Genomic DNA, 18,626 nt, shown 5'->3' with positions numbered 1-18,626 from the left:
TTTCCGCCCTCACCAGCCTCCTAGAAAGCCTCTGGAGGGTGAAAAAATCACACCAAAGCGAGGGGAAGGTTTGCGCTGGGGTCGCGTGCGTAGCATTATGGGTGTGGGCACGCCTACGCATGACCCACCTGTGCTCCCCCCGCTTTTGGCATGTGATCCAAAAAAGTTTAGTCATCACTGAGAAAGATCATTCTAGTTTAAGAAATCATGATACTCTATATATCTTTCAAGGTAAAAGGTGAAAAAAGGCTCTTTTGAGTTTAAAATAATATAAAGATCCATATAACATAAGTGGGTTTTTTTTTAAATTTATACACTGCCTTTACCCTAATATCTCAAGGCATGACATATGAGGAGCGTATCTCTCCTAACCTATGAGGCTACTTGGATGAGAGAAAGTATGACTGAACCAAAATCACCAAGTAAATTCAAGGTCAAGTTGAGATTTGGACTCTGCTCAGGAAGTCCTCAGGTTACCAGAATTTCCATTCCTAAATGATGCAATTGTAAAGTGACCACATCGCTTAGCGGTAGCAATCCTGGTTGCTGTTGTAACCCCAGGACTATGTGGGACATTAAGTAAGAATTTCATGTGAGTTCAATGAGAATAGGGGCAGAAGTCCCAGGAAATCAGGCTGTGGGGGAGAATACAACCAAACAGTGGTTCGCCATGTGCTGGTTCTACAAAGCATGAGCTTTTGGGCAGTGCCACGGAGGGGTGGGGAGTGCCACAGGCATTTGCTACAGAGAGTGGAGGAAGGGTGAAAAAATGGTGGGAGCAACTTCTGACTTCTCTATTGATTTTATTTTTGGAAAGCTGGCAGAAAACAATAGAAATTGCAATCACAAGACTGCAGCTTGCTGTGGTATCATAATCATCAGCTAGGCACCAAGAGCCGAGACTTTGATAACATGACAGCAGGGTCTCTGCAACAGCCAGAACTCTGAAGATCAGTCCTAAGTCCTCCTCATTCAGCAAGCATGATAAAATATCTCTTTTTGTTGTTCACATTTCCAATGTAAATGTGAAGCGCCTTTATACATTCAAGACAATTTCTCTGGTGACAAATGCATTTTATAAAAATTATCTTTAAGATTATAATGTAGCGTAAATTTGAATCCTCTCCACCATATATTTCCCTACTGTTGCACTGTATACTATAATCAAAAATTTTAGCCCACTTTATCATACTATCTTTCATTTCTTTTACTTTTAGTTCAAATCTCAATAAAAGTTTATATATTGTAGCAAATCCATGTTCACCATTTGTACACAATTTCATTTCAAGCTTAGTCTTAACAATGTTCAAAAGCATATTCATTTGTTTACATTAAACCTTTTTAATAACTATAAATAAGAAAACCATTAGCAATTATATCCCTCTGCCACCAATTGTTCTTTTGATTTTATTTGATCGTATTCTGCTTGACAAAATTCTACTATCTCACAAAAATTAGCCATTTATGTTTGCCTATTATATCTGAATCAGTGGTCATAACGTTAGAACCACTTGTAATAAACAATGCTATTGTTAAACTCTCAGTGATCAACCTGGGAGAAAAAATATAGATTCCAAACAATTGAGGAACTGCTGTTGATTGCTCTCAATTCATTCTGAAACTCTGAATCATATGAATCGTATAGTGATTAATGCAAATATTTAACAATACAAATAATCAAGAAACAGTTGCTTTTGAGAATAAAGATTATTCCCTCTACATGCTCCAGTACTGAGTAACAACTAATAGGAGATACTTACCTTGCTAAAGATGTTATCAGTAAGCTCTGAAGCAGTTGTTAATAATGTGGTTAGGGATATGTGGTCTTCCCTTTTTCCTAATAAAATATTTCTTAAGAGCTTCACTAAGAGGCTTTTTAATATCATCCACACTAACTGTAAACTTTAGAGTTGATGAAAATGATAAATGTAGAAGAAATGATATGATATTGAATAAGGTAACTGTTCTTTCTGTACTGTACTTAATGTTTTTTTCTACTTCAGCCAAGCTATTTGCATTGTGATTTAATTACTATTAAGTTTAAAAAGTATTTCTGAATCATTTAAGATTTACAACTCTCAAGGAAATTTCAGCTATAGTTTGATAAAATATAGCTATTATTTAAACTAACAATGAATCTTTGTGCAAAGATCCAATTTTTTTAATGTGTAAAATACCATATGCATAACACATTATTAACTTACTGCTTATAGTAGTGACAAAAACCACTTTCCTTACGGGACATAAAGCTATAAACAAAGTATAGCAATAGTATTTCTATATAAAACATGATGAAAAGATTTTCATATAGACCATATTAAGTTTTCACAATGAAAATCCCTTTGTGCAGAAAAGATGTTTTATATTAATTTGTATCTATCACACTTTCAGTTTTACATATTTCCTTGCTTAAAGTTTAAATGTCTGAAAAATTGAATTATATTTATATCTGTTTTATTTTTATTCTTTCTTTCTAATACTGACATCCATTGGGAAAACTCATATTTGAGCAACTTAAAAACATCAGATTTAAAATTTATCCTGAAATAATACTGCTTACTAGCTATCAAGCTCCTTAAAAAAATGTTTAAAATATTATTCAAATAGTTCACTACTGTTGGAGGGACTCTTGCCATTAACCATAAACTAAAATATAGATTTTGCCACATAAATAAATACCTTGGTGGGAAACTCTTTGATAAATTATGCTGCAATTTCTTCTGCAGAAATTAAATTTGTGATTCACTGGAAAAGAATGAACTCAAATGGCTGCAATCCTAGAGCTTAAGATTTATTTTATTTATTTATTTAATAAATTGAGATGTCCGCCCATCTCATAAACATGACTCTGGGCAACTAACAATTAAAACCAGAGTAAAAACAAAAGCATAGATATTAAAAGTAGTAGAAATAACAACTGAGAATACTCATAACACTCACATTTGAAATGCTACCTATCAAACTGAAAAATCCCAAAATCAGTGAAAAGGCAAAGAACATGGTGGCTTGCATGGTTAGGATTCTGGCTTGGAGTTGAGCAAGGCTGCGTTTGAGACCCAGGTGCTGCTGTGAGATGTCTGCTCCTGTCCTTTGCTTCAGCTCCTGCCAGGGATGTGAAAGGAGCCCCCAATTGGGCATCCCCCAGGGAAAGGTATTGTTAATCCTTTCAACCCAGAAGCACCTTGGTGCAATGCGATGTGAGTGATAAGGCCCAAGCCATTGTTACAGAAATAATGAATTTTATCTTATCCCTTCCTTGCCATTATTTTGGAAATTCAAAGATGAAATAATAAGCCAATTTAATCCCTGCTCTGCTTTTATACTTTTAGGTATTGTTCGCCATCCAGTATCACTAGGTTGAAATGCTTTAATTAATTAAAAGTTTTGAATAGTTTTGAACCTTTAACGTTTTTCAATCTTTAAAAACCAGAGAGCATTCTATTTAATAAAATATGTGCTGTGTATTCGTGGGGTAAGCCTCCTCCCAGAGTATCTAAGGATGGTTTTTGGATACTGGTAGTCCTTGATTTACCACGAGTTGCTTAGCAACCATTTAAAGTTACAATGGATTTGCAAAAAAAATACTTCAGATTTGAAGTTCTGACACCTGCCCCACCCCTGCGGTCATGTAGTTACATTTGGACAGCAACTGACACACATTTACACCCATTTCTAGCATCCCACAGTTATGTGACTACAACTTGCAACTTTTTTTGCTGGAAACCGTCATTTACATAAATGACCACTGTAGACAATGGTTTCACACAGCATAAATTATGGATTTGTTAATAGTAATATTTTGTTAAATATATGGATTGTTTTTTCTAGTATTTTTTCAGTCTTTCTTATCTATTTCATAAGAATTGACAGTAAAACAAGGCTAATGCTCAGATAGAAATTTAAGCCACTCTATTAGCTGTTCTTCATCCTTATGTCTCTTATTTCCTATATTTTAAAGCAGAAGAATAACTTTGAGATTGGACAGTTGAGTGAAAAGAGGAACTAGAATGTATCTTTTAAAAGAAAAGCTATTGTTGGTCAACAATAATTTGGGAACTTTCCATCATAGTTGTCATAGTGTTTCAATTTGGTTTTGTGAGACTTGCTGATTAAAGATTGGGAGGATTTAGAACAGCAGGATTGGTAGATAGTGTGATGTTTTCTGGTTTCAGATTTGCTATCATTTGGGTATTAGTAAATACCACTTAGTTTCCCTTTTATGTTCCCAATCACCCTTCCATCTTTCATCTTCTGATCTAAAGAATGTTCTTCCCACCCAAAATATAAGGTTAATATGTTTGGAATGCTGGCTTCTGAGCTAAGCTGTCAGGTTAGGTGAACCATTCAACGTGATATAGTACAACTTAGCCGTATCATTTTCCACAGTGCTTGCCCAAGCTTTCATTGCACATTCCATTCAGATAACAAAATGCCCAATGCCAAATTCATGTATTTGGAAGAGGTTTCTGTTGAATTCCATGGAATTTCTATAAAAGTATATCCAGGACTAGCTTCAGGTCACTCACAATTCGATCTGAACTTCAAAAATGTTTAAAATGTGGCTCTTCTCAAAAAATTTAATTGATCCAAAAATGTTTGCGAATACTAGCGAAGATTAATACTATTTTGTCATCTCCTTATTAGGTTATTTTGTAGGATACGTAAACTAAGCCTTCATATTTGTTGGTAGATTTTGGACAATGGGTGCATCTTTCTGAGATTTAGATGTGTAAATTAATATATTCAGATCTAAATATTTGATATATACTTAACAAAGTGCAGTATTTTCATATTCTACATAACTTTCCCCAGTCTGATATCCCTTCCCTAATTGTCAAACTGTATAACCTTTGGAATTTTGTCAGTTGAAGGCCAGTTGAAGAGTAACAGGTTGGTAAAGTTGTTGTGGAGAGTAGGAAATTTTGCTTTAGATCCTAATTCATGGGGTCTATTTAAACAATAACCTCTCCTTTTGAATCCCTGTATGTACATTTTGCAATTTGTTTATTTATTTACATTATTTACTGGATTTAGGTGCCGTCCATCTTGTCCAGATGCAATTCTGGGGTAGCTTATGAACATGTATATGGATCATCTTTTGTGAGACTTCTAATTAAATGTATTATATACCTCAATGGATAAAAGTATCCTCTATCTAATATGCTCTATCCTATGACTCAAATTAGGATCTCAAAATAGAGATTTTGATCTTATTGTTTAGATCAGTCAGAATTAAATTGGATTTAATTCATTCAAGTTGAATTAAATGGAGGCTTGTGAGTTTTCAGTATCTTTTTCCAATGTTATTACTAAAAAAAAATTGGTAAGTAAATTAAATTTCAGAAGTGTACCAATTGAAATGCATGTGAACCCTAAATGAATTGGCTGTGCAATGTATCTGAAATGCTTCTTCCATGAAAGCAGCTGAACAGGAAGCCTGAGCAGAAAAAGGGAAATATCACAACCACAAATATGCAATTGAAATATTAAGAATTATGAACATCTTTACCATAGTCTTCTAGATCTTGATCATCTATTAATCCCACTGAGACTCCCAAATCCATACACTTCTTGCTATGCGCTTTGGACTTCATATGTTTTGTTAAATTTCCTAAAATAAAAACAAAACCAATTATGTACTGTTTTACTTTTAAAGTTGAATGCACAGCAGCACAGGACCGTGACCATAGGCATGCCAGTTGTCACATATCATATAGGATCCTTTGGTTTGTGATAGCTTTATAATAAATTATAGAAACTTATAGGAAGTCAATAAATTACTTTTGCTCCCAAGGATTTTAACATTATTTTTGATACTCCTAGACCAGGGGTCAGCAACCCATGGCTCTGGAGCTGCATGTGGCTCTTTCATCCCTCTGCTGCGGCTCCCTGTTGCTGGTCGGCTCCACAATTATTAGGGTTACGGTTAGGGTTTTCAGTTAGGACAGGTAGAGGAAAAAGGAAGCCATGCAAGGAGGGGACTATGGTGGGGGAACCAGACTTCCGGTCATCAGAGGAAAAAGGATGCTGCACTAGGAGGAGACTCTATGGTGGGGGAACTAGACTTCCAGTCGGCTCCAGAATTGAACGGGTGGGCTTTTGGTTAGGACTTTTGTGGCTCTTTGAGTGTTTAAGATTGCTCTGTCCTAGACTAAGCAAAATAAGGCTTATAAATGTAACAGTGGTTAAAAAGGTAATGGGTAACTATTTCTACACTGTTGTCAAAAAAAACTATATCTATCTGTAAGACACCAGGAGTTAAGCTTGATTTGAAGGAGACTTTTAAAGGAAAATAACGCAGACTGTTGCTGATTTTCTGGAATTTGCTGTTTTACTGATATTTTTGCAGTGCTTCTTATACTGTACAATGATTAGCTTTATTTAAAGTTGTAACAAGCTTTGACATAATTAAAAAAAAAACAATTTTATAATATGCAATAACTTTTCTTCTATAGTTTCATAAAATTTGAACTTTATATTTGCATTTCCTTTAATTAAAATAAGCAATAAAATAAAGCAGTTTGTTACTGTTAAATGCTATGAGGGAGCAGAATTACACAAAAGCTCTGATGTGAATGTCATCTCACTTTTATATAATTTACAAAAAGGTTAATTTCTTTTTTTAACTATCTAGACTTATGGCAGAACAAATAGACATCAGCATGCCCCTAATACACAGTGCTAATTATTTGTTCACAGATAATGATTCAGTATTTTGGGTGATCAAATGTATTCAAAATGTTCTTACATTTTTCTTATACATCCTTGACTACAGTAACTCCTTATAAAAAACAGAAGAAATAGTAGCTTACCCAAATCAGCACCATTATAGTTTGTAATAATGAGCTAAGCCTGAATTAATTGCAAGAATGAAAACTGTAAAATCAATACCATTGCAGGGTATGTCTGCCTGATAAATGGCTGTATGACCAATTATATACAGGATGTGTTCTCAAAAGGGGCAGATTCTTCTGTACCCAAAATTCCTCCTGGGTGTTTTGGCAGGCAAGGAAAGTCTTATTCATACTTAAGTAATAGACATGGCCCGTTATAAATTCTTTTGAAGTTCTCATAGCTTTATAACAACCTTCTAAATCCTGAAGCAAGAGTTTTAAAAATTGCAAAAATCTCTATATAGTTTATCATTTATAAAGTCTATATAATTTACAGAAAATCTTGATCATGTATTAATTTAAATATGACATGTCAAGCAGAAAAATATCTGCTGAAGCAACCTGGGGATGGAGGGGACCCAAAACAATGATCCATAACTGGACTACCTTTAGTCTTGAAGGAAAAATTGCAATAATTGCAGTGATATGGCCGGACATCTGTATGCGTGCGAATATGTTTCTTCAACATGCTGGGCTTTTTACAGCGTATCCCACATTCTTCACATATATATTTTCCTCTTCCTCTCCCGCGAACATAGACATATTCTTCATTTGATTTATATCTAGTTTAAATGGGACAAAAAAAATTCTAATATGAGCAATAGTATTATGGGAATAAATGTTAGGCATGGAATTTGGAAAACACTTGAAATAGAAATCAGCTCATCAACTCTGATGTTGCAATGTTTTAAAAGTTCCTTTTTTAAAAATTACAATTTGAAAATGTGAGAACAGCAGCCCAGCACTACAGTCTGGTTAAAAAAAAAGGCGGGGGGATGGGGGAGAATACCAAATTTGGAGTGTCAGGAAACGTTCTAGAGCAATGTTTTTTGCAAACTTGGCAACTGAGATGTGTGAATATCAACTCCTAGAATTCCCCAGTCAGATTTAAAAGTTTTCCGGTGGATTCGAGAGAGGGGTAACCACGTGGGTATTATCACAGCCTGATTGGTCCATAGACTGAGAGAAAGCTGATAAAGGCTCCTGCCTTCCCCTTTACTTCCCAGTTTCCTCTCAGTCTTTCGGTCCTAGTGCTGAGTAATTCATCTACTGGTAGGAATAAAATTTCTAATATTATGGGAATTAACAATTAATTCGGTTAATTGGACATTTTAAATTCCAAATTAGGCTGCGGCCCAGAGACAGTTCTACTGTCCAAGCGGCTGGGGGAGGGCCCCGTGGGGCAGCCTCGCCTCCCCCCGTGGGCCATTGGATTCGAACTGGTCCCTGGGGTGCGGGGGTGTCGGATTCAACTTACCGCAGCTGGGAAACTGCCGCTGGCAGTTCTGGCGCTGTTAAAAGCGCATGAAGAGCCCCGTTAGCCGCCCGCTGCCGCTGGAGCAGCGAAAATTTGATTCGCGCCGTCCCGGCTCCCTTAAAGGGACGCGCGCGTGTTTTGAGGCATGCGGAGGCTCGTTAATGCAGAGGAGCCTCTGCAGTAAAAGTTGTGTGTGGAGCGGCGTTTTAAAAAAGCCGCAAATTTTCTGGAAGCTGGGGCTGGAAGGAGGAGGTTTTCTCTCCCTTTCGGGAGCCTCCTCGTGGTCTTATTTACACAGGCCACTGAATATTATGGGCGGCCATTTTTTACCATAGAGTTGCGGCGGCCATTTTGTTTTCCCTTTATTCAGAGTTGCGGCGGCCATTTTGTTTTCCCTTTATTCAGAGTTGCGGCGGCCATTTTGTTTTCGCACCTCATGGGCATCGCATACCTCCGGTGCGAATTGCAGCTGCAGTTCCTCAGTAGAGAGAGTTAGCAGCCAGCGAACCCCGCTTATTGCCAGCTGCTTTCATTGTGCAGTGAAGACACGTGAGTGGAACAAGGGCAAATGTGCAGGAAGCTAATCTTCCCCAGGATTCTGAATGTGCTCCTGCAGAAGGGGGAGAGCCACACGTGAGCAGACCCAGAACCAGGGCTTTTGATAACCTTTCGTGGGGGGGGGGCGCCCCTTCCGCAGAGGGAAATGACTCGAATCCGAGTCTTCCCATAGGCGGCCGTCTGGCAAACTATGCGGATCAGTGGGACGAAGTTACCACAGACGCCTGGGTCAGGGCCACCGTCCGGTTCGGCCTAAGACTGGAGTTTCTTTCCACCCCTCCGAACTTGTTCAGAACGTTCAACCCCTCTCGCGACCCGGAAAGGCGTCGACTCATGGATCTCGCAGTGGCACATCTCCTCGAGATTCAGGCGGTCGAACCCGTTCCAACCGCAGAGCGCGGGTTAGGCCACTATTCAAACTTATTCGTGGTTCCGAAGAGTTCGGGGGGCTGGAGGGCGATTCTAGATCTCAAGCGTCTCAATCAGTACCTCCTTTACAGACGCTTCAAAATGTCTTCCCTCAGGTCCATTCTCCAAGGGGTCAGGCGGGGGGACTACATGGCCTCGATCGACCTGACCGAGGCCTATCTTCACATCCCCATCCTCCCAGCCCACCGGAAATACCTGCGGTTCTCCCACGGGGACCGCCATTTTCAATACCGGGCTCTACCCTTCGGGCTGGCCTCAGCGCCACGCACCTTCACGAAGGTCTTGGCGGCATTGGCGGCTCACCTGCGCTCAAAGCCAGTGAGGCTCCAATGCTACCTGGACGATGTCTTGGTCCAGGCACAATCCTTGTCCCAGGCCACCCTCGACCTCCAGTTCACCATCAGGTGCCTTCAGTCCCTAGGGTTTTCCATAAACTTCCCCAAGAGTCATCTCACCCCGTCCACACGCCTCTTACACTTGGGGACGGTGATAGATTCAGGGACAGGGATGGTTCAGCTTTCCCCAGACAGGCTCTCCAGTCTCAGGCAGCTCGTACGCAGAGTGCGCAGAAGTCAGTCAGTTTCCATCCTGACCTTGTCTCAGCTACTTGGCAAGATGGTCTCCTGCATCGGCGTGGTTCCGTGGGCCCGGCTCTATCTGCGGCCATTGCAGTGGGTCTTGATCCCTTACCAGAGGAAGAGGATGAGCAACTCCCTGAGGTCTCTGCAGCTTCCTGCATCAGTCCAAGTGTCTCTCCAGTGGTGGCTGTCTCCTGCCCTAGATCGAGGCAACACGTTTTGGGAACCGGACAGGGTGAAGGTGACGACAGACGCCAGCCTGTTCGGCTGGGGAGCGCTGGTGGGGACCAGGATGGCGCAGGGCCGCTGGTCCGTATCGGATCTCCAACACAACATCAATTGGTTGGAGCTGAAGGCGGCACGTCTGGCCCTACAACATTGGACAACATTGCCACGAAGGCCCACATCAACCGTCAGGGGGGCACGCACTCCCGGGCTCTCTGGCTAGAGGCGCTGAGACTGGGGGAGTGGGCGGAGACGCATCTAGAGTCGCTGGTGTCCGAACACATCTCCGGGGTCTCCAATCATCAGGCGGATTGGCCGAGTCGTGCGACACTCGACAACGGCGAATGGAGTCTCCATCCACAGCTGTTCCGGAAGATTTGCCACAGATTCGGCGACCCGCTGGTGGACCTGTTCGCCACGCCACGCAATGCACAGCTCCCGAGATTCTTCTCCCGTTTCCAGTGCCGGTCAGCAGAAGGGACGGATGCGCTCCGGAGCCGCTAGCCTCAGGGCCTTCTTTATGCCTTCCCTCCCATTCCCCTTATCCCAGGGACCATCAGGAAGGTAGTGTTAGAGAAGGCTCAGGTCATCCTCCTGGCTCCCTATTGGCCCAGGAGACCATGGTTCGCAGACCTGGTGCTCCTCTCGGTGTCCCAACCATGGAGGATTCCTCGGGAGGAGGTTGTCTTGTGCCAGGGGGTCTTGATACATCCGGAGCCCCAGTGGCTCCACCTGACCGCCTGGCACTTGAGCGGCTGCTCCTGAGGGAGGCCCACCTGCCCGCCAATGTCATCGAGACCTTGGAGGCGGCTAGGTGTCCCTCCACCACCAGGATTTATAATTCCACCTGGTCTGCCTTCGTTAGGTGGTGCACACCGTCAGGCCTAGATCCCACCAGGGCCTCTGTGGCTAATGTCCTAGACTTCTTGCAGAAGGGTCTGGAGGGCGGCCTAGCGCCCAATACTCTGCGCAGGCCGGTGGCCGCCCTAGCCACGGTTTTGAAGGGGGAGGGGTCCTTTTCACTTTCACACTCCCCGCTTATCAAAAGGTTTCTTAAGGGGGCTTCTAATATTCACCCCCCTCCCGTTCACAGATTTCCCACTTGGGATCTCCCCCTGGTCCTCAGAGCCCTTACGGGTTCTCCTTTTGAACCTATCAGGTCGGTGCACATGCGACTGCTGACACTCAAGGTGGCGTTTCTGGTGGCCATCACGTCGGCTAGACGCATTTCAGAGTTAGGCGCCCTGTCTTCCAGGGACGACCTTTGTATTTTTCACCTGGATAGGGTGGTTCTCCGCCTTGACCCTTCCTTTCTCCCGAAGGTGAATTCCCCGTTTCATAGGGCTCAGGAAGTTGTTCTCCCTAATTTTTGCCCAGCTCCTTCCCACGAAAGGGAACGCCTCTGGCACCGTTTGGATGTTCGCCGGGCCTTACGAGTCTACCTCCGGAGGACGGAGGAGGTGCGTAGGTCTGAGGCCGTTTGTTTCTTTTCAGCCGGGGTCCCTTGGGGCTAGGGTTTCCTCGGCTACCATAGGGAGATGGATTCGCCAGGCCATTGAGGTGGCCTACCAGGCTTCAGATAGGGTTCCCCCATCGGGTATCACTGCCCATTCGACTCGGAGTGCAGCCACCTCGGCAGCATGGGCAACCAGGGCTCCCTTTGAGGACATTTGCAGGGCTGCCACTTGGGCTTCCCCGACTCCGTTCATTCGCCATTACCGTTTGGACTCCTTTGCCTCCGCGGAGGCATCCTTTGGTCGTAGGGTCCTACAGAGGGTGGTGGCTGACCCTCCCCCAGGGCCCTAGTTTTCCCTCCCTGGGACGTAGCTTGGGTATGTCCCACGTGGTTACCCCTCCCTCGAATCCACCGGAAAACGGACGTTGGTCTTACCTGAACGTCCATTTTCGGAGGATTAGAAGGAGGGGTAATTTCCCGCCCTAGGTAGTTAGCTGGGGCCGGGGGAGGGCAGGGAGGCTCCTGGGTCTTCTTGTGCTTCCTTTCTGCAGGTGCTGTAAAACCTTCATCTTCAAGGAAACTGGGAAGTAAAGGGGAAGGCAGGAGCCTTTATCAGCTTTCTCTCAGTCTATGGACCAATCAGGCTGTGATAATACCCACATGGTTACCCCTCCCTCTAATCCTCCGAAAATGGACGTTCAGGTAAGACCAACGTCCGTTCTCCAGACACATCTAAAAGTTGCCAAGTAGAAAAGCACTGTCCTAGATTATTGAAGAGAAAGCACAGTGGGATGCTTTGCTTGCAAGTTCTGTATGTATTTATGTGCATGTGTTTTCTTAAAAATCACAGTGTATTTTTAATTAAATAGTTTGTTTTGGGGCAATGTGATTTTGAACACTGGAATGTGACTTCTCTACTGCCATTACACTTTTGTGCTCTGAGTTAGGCCTTTTATTTTTCACCAAGCTACACTTCTTTTAAGCTCATGAATTTGCTTTCCTGAAAATTCAAGTTTTGTGACTTGATGCACCCACAATGACATAATACATTCAAACTGACAAATGTTTCTACTTCACTATAAAAGACTCAGATGCCTGTTATCTAAGTTCTACCCCAAAAGCTGTTCAACAGATTTGCTGGAAATTGTGCTAAAACAATCAATTCCGCATAATGCAATACAAATTTTATTTCACAAAAACAGAGGGTGAAATAATCAGATTTCAGTTCAAAATAATCAAAAGTTATAGCACTTTTAGGGAAAATAAAACACTCACCCTCCATCAAATATTTTAACTCTTCTTGGCTCATTTTTGGCTATGTTCTCAATATCTTGATCAGTACTTAGTTCAGAGTTTTCTTTATTGCTGAATTTCTTTGCTGCCTTTTGTTTAACTAATGCCTGCTGAGATAAATGTAAATCAACTCTTACAAGTTTAACTAGCAGATTAGTAGCATTTGTAGTAGCATAGAAATCAAACCTACCACTTCAGGCAAAATTATTCTATAAGTAGGGTACAATCCAATCCATTTGTGCATCTAATCTTAACTAATTCAGAATGCATGTATACATTACAAATCAGTTATTTTTACATTTTGATTTAATATGCCTTTTTAACATGATTGATACATCCATCAATATCAGCTGTCAGACTGCTTTCATAAGCAACACACATTTTCTATATTAGATGGAAAATAATTATCCTTAGTTCAAATTATAGGATCACCACCTGAGACAAAGTACGTTTATGTAGATAGAAGCACCACTGATTACAACGAGATTAATCATTAATGCAATTAGGAATGGAATTATTCCTTTTATAAATAAAGGAACCTTACATATATGCATTATGCTCCTTCTGTAAGCCCCTGTTGCTGCATATCAGATTTATCACAGAGAAATACTGTATGTTATTAAAATTTGTATTCAAGGGCCTAGTCCAGTGGTGGCAAACCTTTTTGACAGAGCACACATGCTCGCCGGGGCACAACCCAGAAGAGGAGCTGCCCAGGGAGCATGTGTGCGCCAGAAAATGAACTTCTGGTTTCCGGTGTGAGCATGTGCAGTGGCCAGCTAGTCCTCCAGTTTCTGTCACGCATGAGTGCGTGATGATCAGCTGGCTGGCACATATGCTCATGCCAGAAAATGAAAGACCATCTCTTTCCATTTCCGGCACTGCCGCACGCACGAAAGCCAGCTGATCATCGTGCGCGCATGTGCGACAGAAACCCGAAAAAGGAACAGTTGACGCCGCACGTGCCAGGCAACATGGCTCTGTGTGCCACTTCACCACCACAGGCCTAGTCTCTCCTATGTATGCACAGATAAAAAAATCTGTCTACATAGTTCAAGACAGGGATGTATCCTATAATTTATACATTGTAAAACAGATGTAAAATATGGGTGTGGAATTTCACTATATTGGAAAATTATTTTCATATTTCTGATAGGACTGTTAGAAAAAACACGAAATTTGTATAGGCTACACCTAGTGATATTAGATCGATGAATGGAGAATTTTCTCTCTACAAATCAAAACATACAATTTCTAGAACTATTTATCGTATTACCAGTAAATGCACAATAAATTATGCCAAATATTTTGATCAACTTTTAGCGTTCATAGTTAGGTCAAGTCAGCTTTTCTTGGAGCAAAACCTTATGTGTACATCTATTACTCCTCTGCCATTACATATATATAGGATAAGGTTATCATACTAAGAAAAGAAAACTAAGCTGTGCTTTACTCTCTATTCCTTCTACGACCCATTTTTCTGCTCTTTGATGTCTTTAGCATTGACTGGACTTTTTGTTCAAGAACTGGATAAAAAGGCTACAAAGAAATAATGAATAATACATACTTAGCTCCATCCTCATTCCTAATGATTGTCTATATTATACTGCAGACAGTACAATACCCACTTCCATTAGGTACCAAGTTTGGGGTACCATCCATGCAGCGTTTTCGATTCATGTCCTGTTCATGACTGTGTGTAGTATACTACTTTTATTAACACCAGGAAAACTTCCAGGAATCCTAGCTTGTATGGCCCATGCTGGCTGAGATGCTGTATTCTCAACAGAAGGAATACATTAGGTGGGGTAGGCATTTAATCATGCATAATTTTATTTATTGTGCAATTCATCCACAAATATTTACAGCTATACTAGTGATAGGAAATACTGTTGCTGTTTAGGCCAATCAATGGCCTCAATATGAACAATAGTAAAATTTTATTTGATTCGCTACTTTGCCCCATATTAATTGGGAACAAAAACTGAGACCACTGTAGATAGCATTTATGTAAAATCTTTTGGCTCCTGACTGCAATTCATGGCTGTTAATTATAATATTCATAGGCAGGCAGTGAATGCAAAATAGAAAACTTGTTTTCAAGCTATGCTAACCAAAAGTTAAAGATAAGTTTTTAGAAATTCTGATTCTTTGACAATAACCAAATTTGTTCTTACTCTTTGCCACTGTATTTATTCATATTATTTATCTTGATATCTTACAAAGGAAACTATGATTGTATCCAATATCACCTAAATTACCGAAGCTAGAAAATAATGCAGTTCAGAAACATGGTAATTCAGGTACTAGCAAGTACAAGGCTAGTTCTTTATTTGAACATATATCCTTGTTTCCTCCATCTTGAGGTCAATTCAGATACATAGATTTTAACTTGTAGAATTCCCAGAAATAAACAGGCCCACACATATAGGGCAATTAGCATCTGGAAAGCTGAGTTATCCAGGCCAGGCTAGTTAAAAGAATGAACTATCAGAAAAGAGCATATGCATTCAAAATGCATTGGAATTACGACTAAGTGGAAGGTACTCATATTTTGAGTAATAATTTTTGTAGTCAAAACAAATTCAATTCTACAGACTTGGGCAGAGCTTTTAAAAAGGATTTTTTAAAAATTCATAATGATTTCTTCTTTATTGTTTTCAGTTTTCTACTGAAATCTTATAGCCTTCACTGGTATCATCATGCACGTAATCCTGATTGACTGTAAATTTCACATTTTCAAATCATTTATCACTTAATCCTAATGGGGTTTTAATCAGCACAAGGATACAGTAGTTCAGGGAAAAGACAAGCAGCGAACTGTAACATCAAATATAGTCTTTAAAAGACCACTATTCTGGCAGGGAATGTTCTCCTTTTTAAAAAAGAAATACTGCACTGCTCCCTCAAAACGGCCCCCAAATGAAAATAATATTTTATAAGTTCCTTACTTTCTGGTACTTGAAAGATGACATCAGTCATAAGAGGATGTATGTGTTCCTTACATTACAGCCCAAATGTTTTTGTCAAGGAAAACTATATTCTGCAATCTACACAAACTATGCAAATAAACCAGACTGTATTTTCCATTTATTTCCCATAACTAATTTAGTGAGTCAAGAAGCATGATTGCTGATGATCTTACCAATGAATCCTCTAATCCTATGGAATTAGTCTGAGCTGAGGTAATTCCACATTGAGGAAATTGAAGTATTTTTTTTTGGGGGGGGGGGGATAATATCTCATCCTGTGCTGGCATAGAGTTCACATACAACAATAGCCATATCTAGTATAACAAATATAAAGATGACCGAAAGAATGTTGGTTCTGTAGTAAGAGAAAGAACAGAAATTCTAGGGTGTACGTGAATGACAAACTTGCCTTGTATACAGGTATGTCTCAACTTATGACAATTGAGCCCAAATTTTCCAGTGCCAAGCAAGGCAGTTGTTAAGTGAGTTTTGTCCCATTGTACAACCTTTCTTGCTACAGTTACTAAGTGAATCGCTGCAGCTGTTAAGTTAGTTGTTACATGAATCTGGCTTCCCCACTGACTTTGCTAATCAGAAGTTTGCAAAAGATGATCATGTGACCCCAGGACATTGCAACCTTAATAAATACATGTCAATTGCCAAGCGTCCAAAATTTGATCACATGACCATGGGGATGTTGCAATAGTCATGAGTGTTAAAAAAACCGTCATAAGTCACCTTTTTCAGTGGTGTTGTAACTTTGAATAGTCACTAAACAAATGGTTATAACTCAAGGTTTACCTGTACATATATTTAAATCAAAAATCAAAAACTTCACTAGATATTCTATTAATATAGGTAACTTCCATCAATATTTCCAATAATTTTGAGAATAAGATCTCTAATTATTGACTTAACAGTCAAAAAGTTCCTTTCCTATAAACCTATGCCTAAACCATATGGACCCTGGACAAAATCAGTATGTTTAAGCCTAAGATTGTCTCTCAAAGATTCTCACCTAGATTCCCAGTATACTGACTGACTCAATCTACATGAATACTCCATTACCTAAGGGAGCCGCTTGAAATGGAGGTATCCCATAAACTGGAAACCATTCCTTGACTACAACTTAATAACTATTATTATTTATAATATTGATTACTGTATAATTGAATTCATACAATTATCCAGCGTTTGGGTTTCTCTGTGATTTCAGGTTTATAGAATACATATGCTTAGCAATATTGATTGAATGTATTATAGTGCATAATCTTATCAGTGATTTATATTGTGTTGACCATCAGGTTTAGCTTAGATCTTAACTAATGGGGTAATTTTAAATCTTTTTATACCATGTAATATATTCAGCTGTTCATAATAACTAATAATATATTTTAAAAATTACCTCTGTGACATTTTAAATTTTTTGTTTATTTATTTGCACTTTATTGCATTTTTCTTGTTTATTTATTTACATTATTTCTATTTTTCTTTCAAATGCCTCATAATAGCAAAAAGAAAAAACAAAGAAATGAAGCTATACTATAAACTAATTCAGCTAAATGACTTCAGTTTGTAATATAATGTATACTGAGTGAGCCCCAGTATAATGTTATGCTTATGACTCCAGTATAATGTTAAGCTTATCACTCTATATGTTCAAATATCCTTGCAGTTTGAATATCTGGTAGATATTTACTCTTATGTGTCAAGTTTCTATTCCTGAATGGTAGACACTATTGTGTGCCCAACCCACAGGCCACATGTGGCCCTGGATAGCTAGTAATGAGGTCCCACAAGATCATAAACGTTTAACATTATGCAATTTATAAATATTAACTATATTATATGTTTTATATGTGATGACCCAAGACAATTCTTCACTCAATGTGGCTCAGGCAAAGCAAAACTACCATGCTCTACAGCTTTGACAGGCTTGGTACTGACTCCCGGTGTGACTTATTACTCTTGTGTGTGTTTATCTGGCCACAAGTATCATTTTTGGAATCAGAATTTGGATTATGTACTATGTAATATGTATGTACATCATCATAATGATTACTTTTATTAAAAACCAGTATGGGATATTCAATTTTTCTTAAATGCTGGATTTAAGATACTTCTCCAAAAGTTAATTACATTAAACATATACAAAATTCTCACCCCTATGGGTGAGATTGAGATTGTCTTTCTCAATCTCAGATCCTCTAAAATAGGCCTGAGAGTTTGAGGGTTCTGCGTAATATCTTAGCTATTTCTACAGTAGTCCTGAACTCTGGTGTTGTTCTTGGGATCTGTTGACGCCACACTCTCAGTTTATGAATCACAGCTCTAAGTATTCCTATCACCAGTGGGATACTCTGGTTGTTACTTTTCGCATCATCTATAGTTTCTCCTTGAGGGCCTGGTACATTTTCATCTTTGAAGATACCTTCTGCCTGATGTTGCTTGGCACCAATATAGTCATCACCACTGCTACCTTCTGGTCCTTATCTACCACCACCCGTGGTTTAGTCAGACCTTCCATCCATCTGCTTAGACCTCTATGTATAAACCTCTAACCCTAACCCTAACCTGTGTGTGTTCATGAACTGACACATATGATCCCAAAACTTCTCTCTATAATGCCTAGTAGGACTTTCCATGTTGTTGGGAGGCAAGTTATTGACCTACAGTTGGAAGTACTGCTTCCTTGTGGGGTCTTTCATGATCAGCTCTGTCCTTCCTTATGTTAGCCAATCTAGGTTCATCTATGCAAACTAGACATTCATGCACTGCTGTTCGTTTCTTTAGACAGTAATGTGAATCGCATCTTTGCCAGGTGCTCTCTGGATCTTCATGTTTTGACCCACTGTTGGATGTCTATTACTGTAACGGCGACTGCTTCCTGTTCTGGAAAATGGCTGTGGTCTGCTCTTAGGTCCTACAGCCATTTTGCACTGGTGTTATATATTTTTATTTTCT

The 18,626-nt window shown here is 40.0% G+C and overlaps 1 protein-coding gene across 8 annotated transcripts in view; it reads right to left on the bottom strand.

Moving 5' to 3' along the window:
• Window positions 1–18,626, bottom strand: part of HIVEP1 (HIVEP zinc finger 1) — an 87,965-nt gene that overhangs the window by 6,184 nt on the left and 63,155 nt on the right. For 7 of the 8 annotated variants that reach the window (XM_081950111.1, XM_081950112.1, XM_081950114.1 and 4 more), the window contains 3 exons: window positions 12,673–12,800; window positions 7,281–7,456; window positions 5,510–5,611 (listed from right to left, as the gene is read on the bottom strand). In XM_081950111.1, the coding sequence (XP_081806237.1) occupies window positions 5,510–5,611; window positions 7,281–7,456; window positions 12,673–12,800 (406 nt within the window). The remainder of the gene's footprint in view (window positions 1–5,509; window positions 5,612–7,280; window positions 7,457–12,672; window positions 12,801–18,626) is intronic. The other variant, XM_081950118.1, reaches the window with a different exon arrangement.

Source organism: Natrix helvetica (genome assembly GCF_964273705.1).
Source record: "Natrix helvetica genome assembly, chromosome: 4".
Lineage (NCBI taxonomy): Eukaryota > Metazoa > Chordata > Lepidosauria > Squamata > Natricidae > Natrix > Natrix helvetica.
The sequence above is the reverse complement of the archived record's forward strand: the minus strand, read 5'-3'. Positions and strand labels throughout refer to the sequence as shown.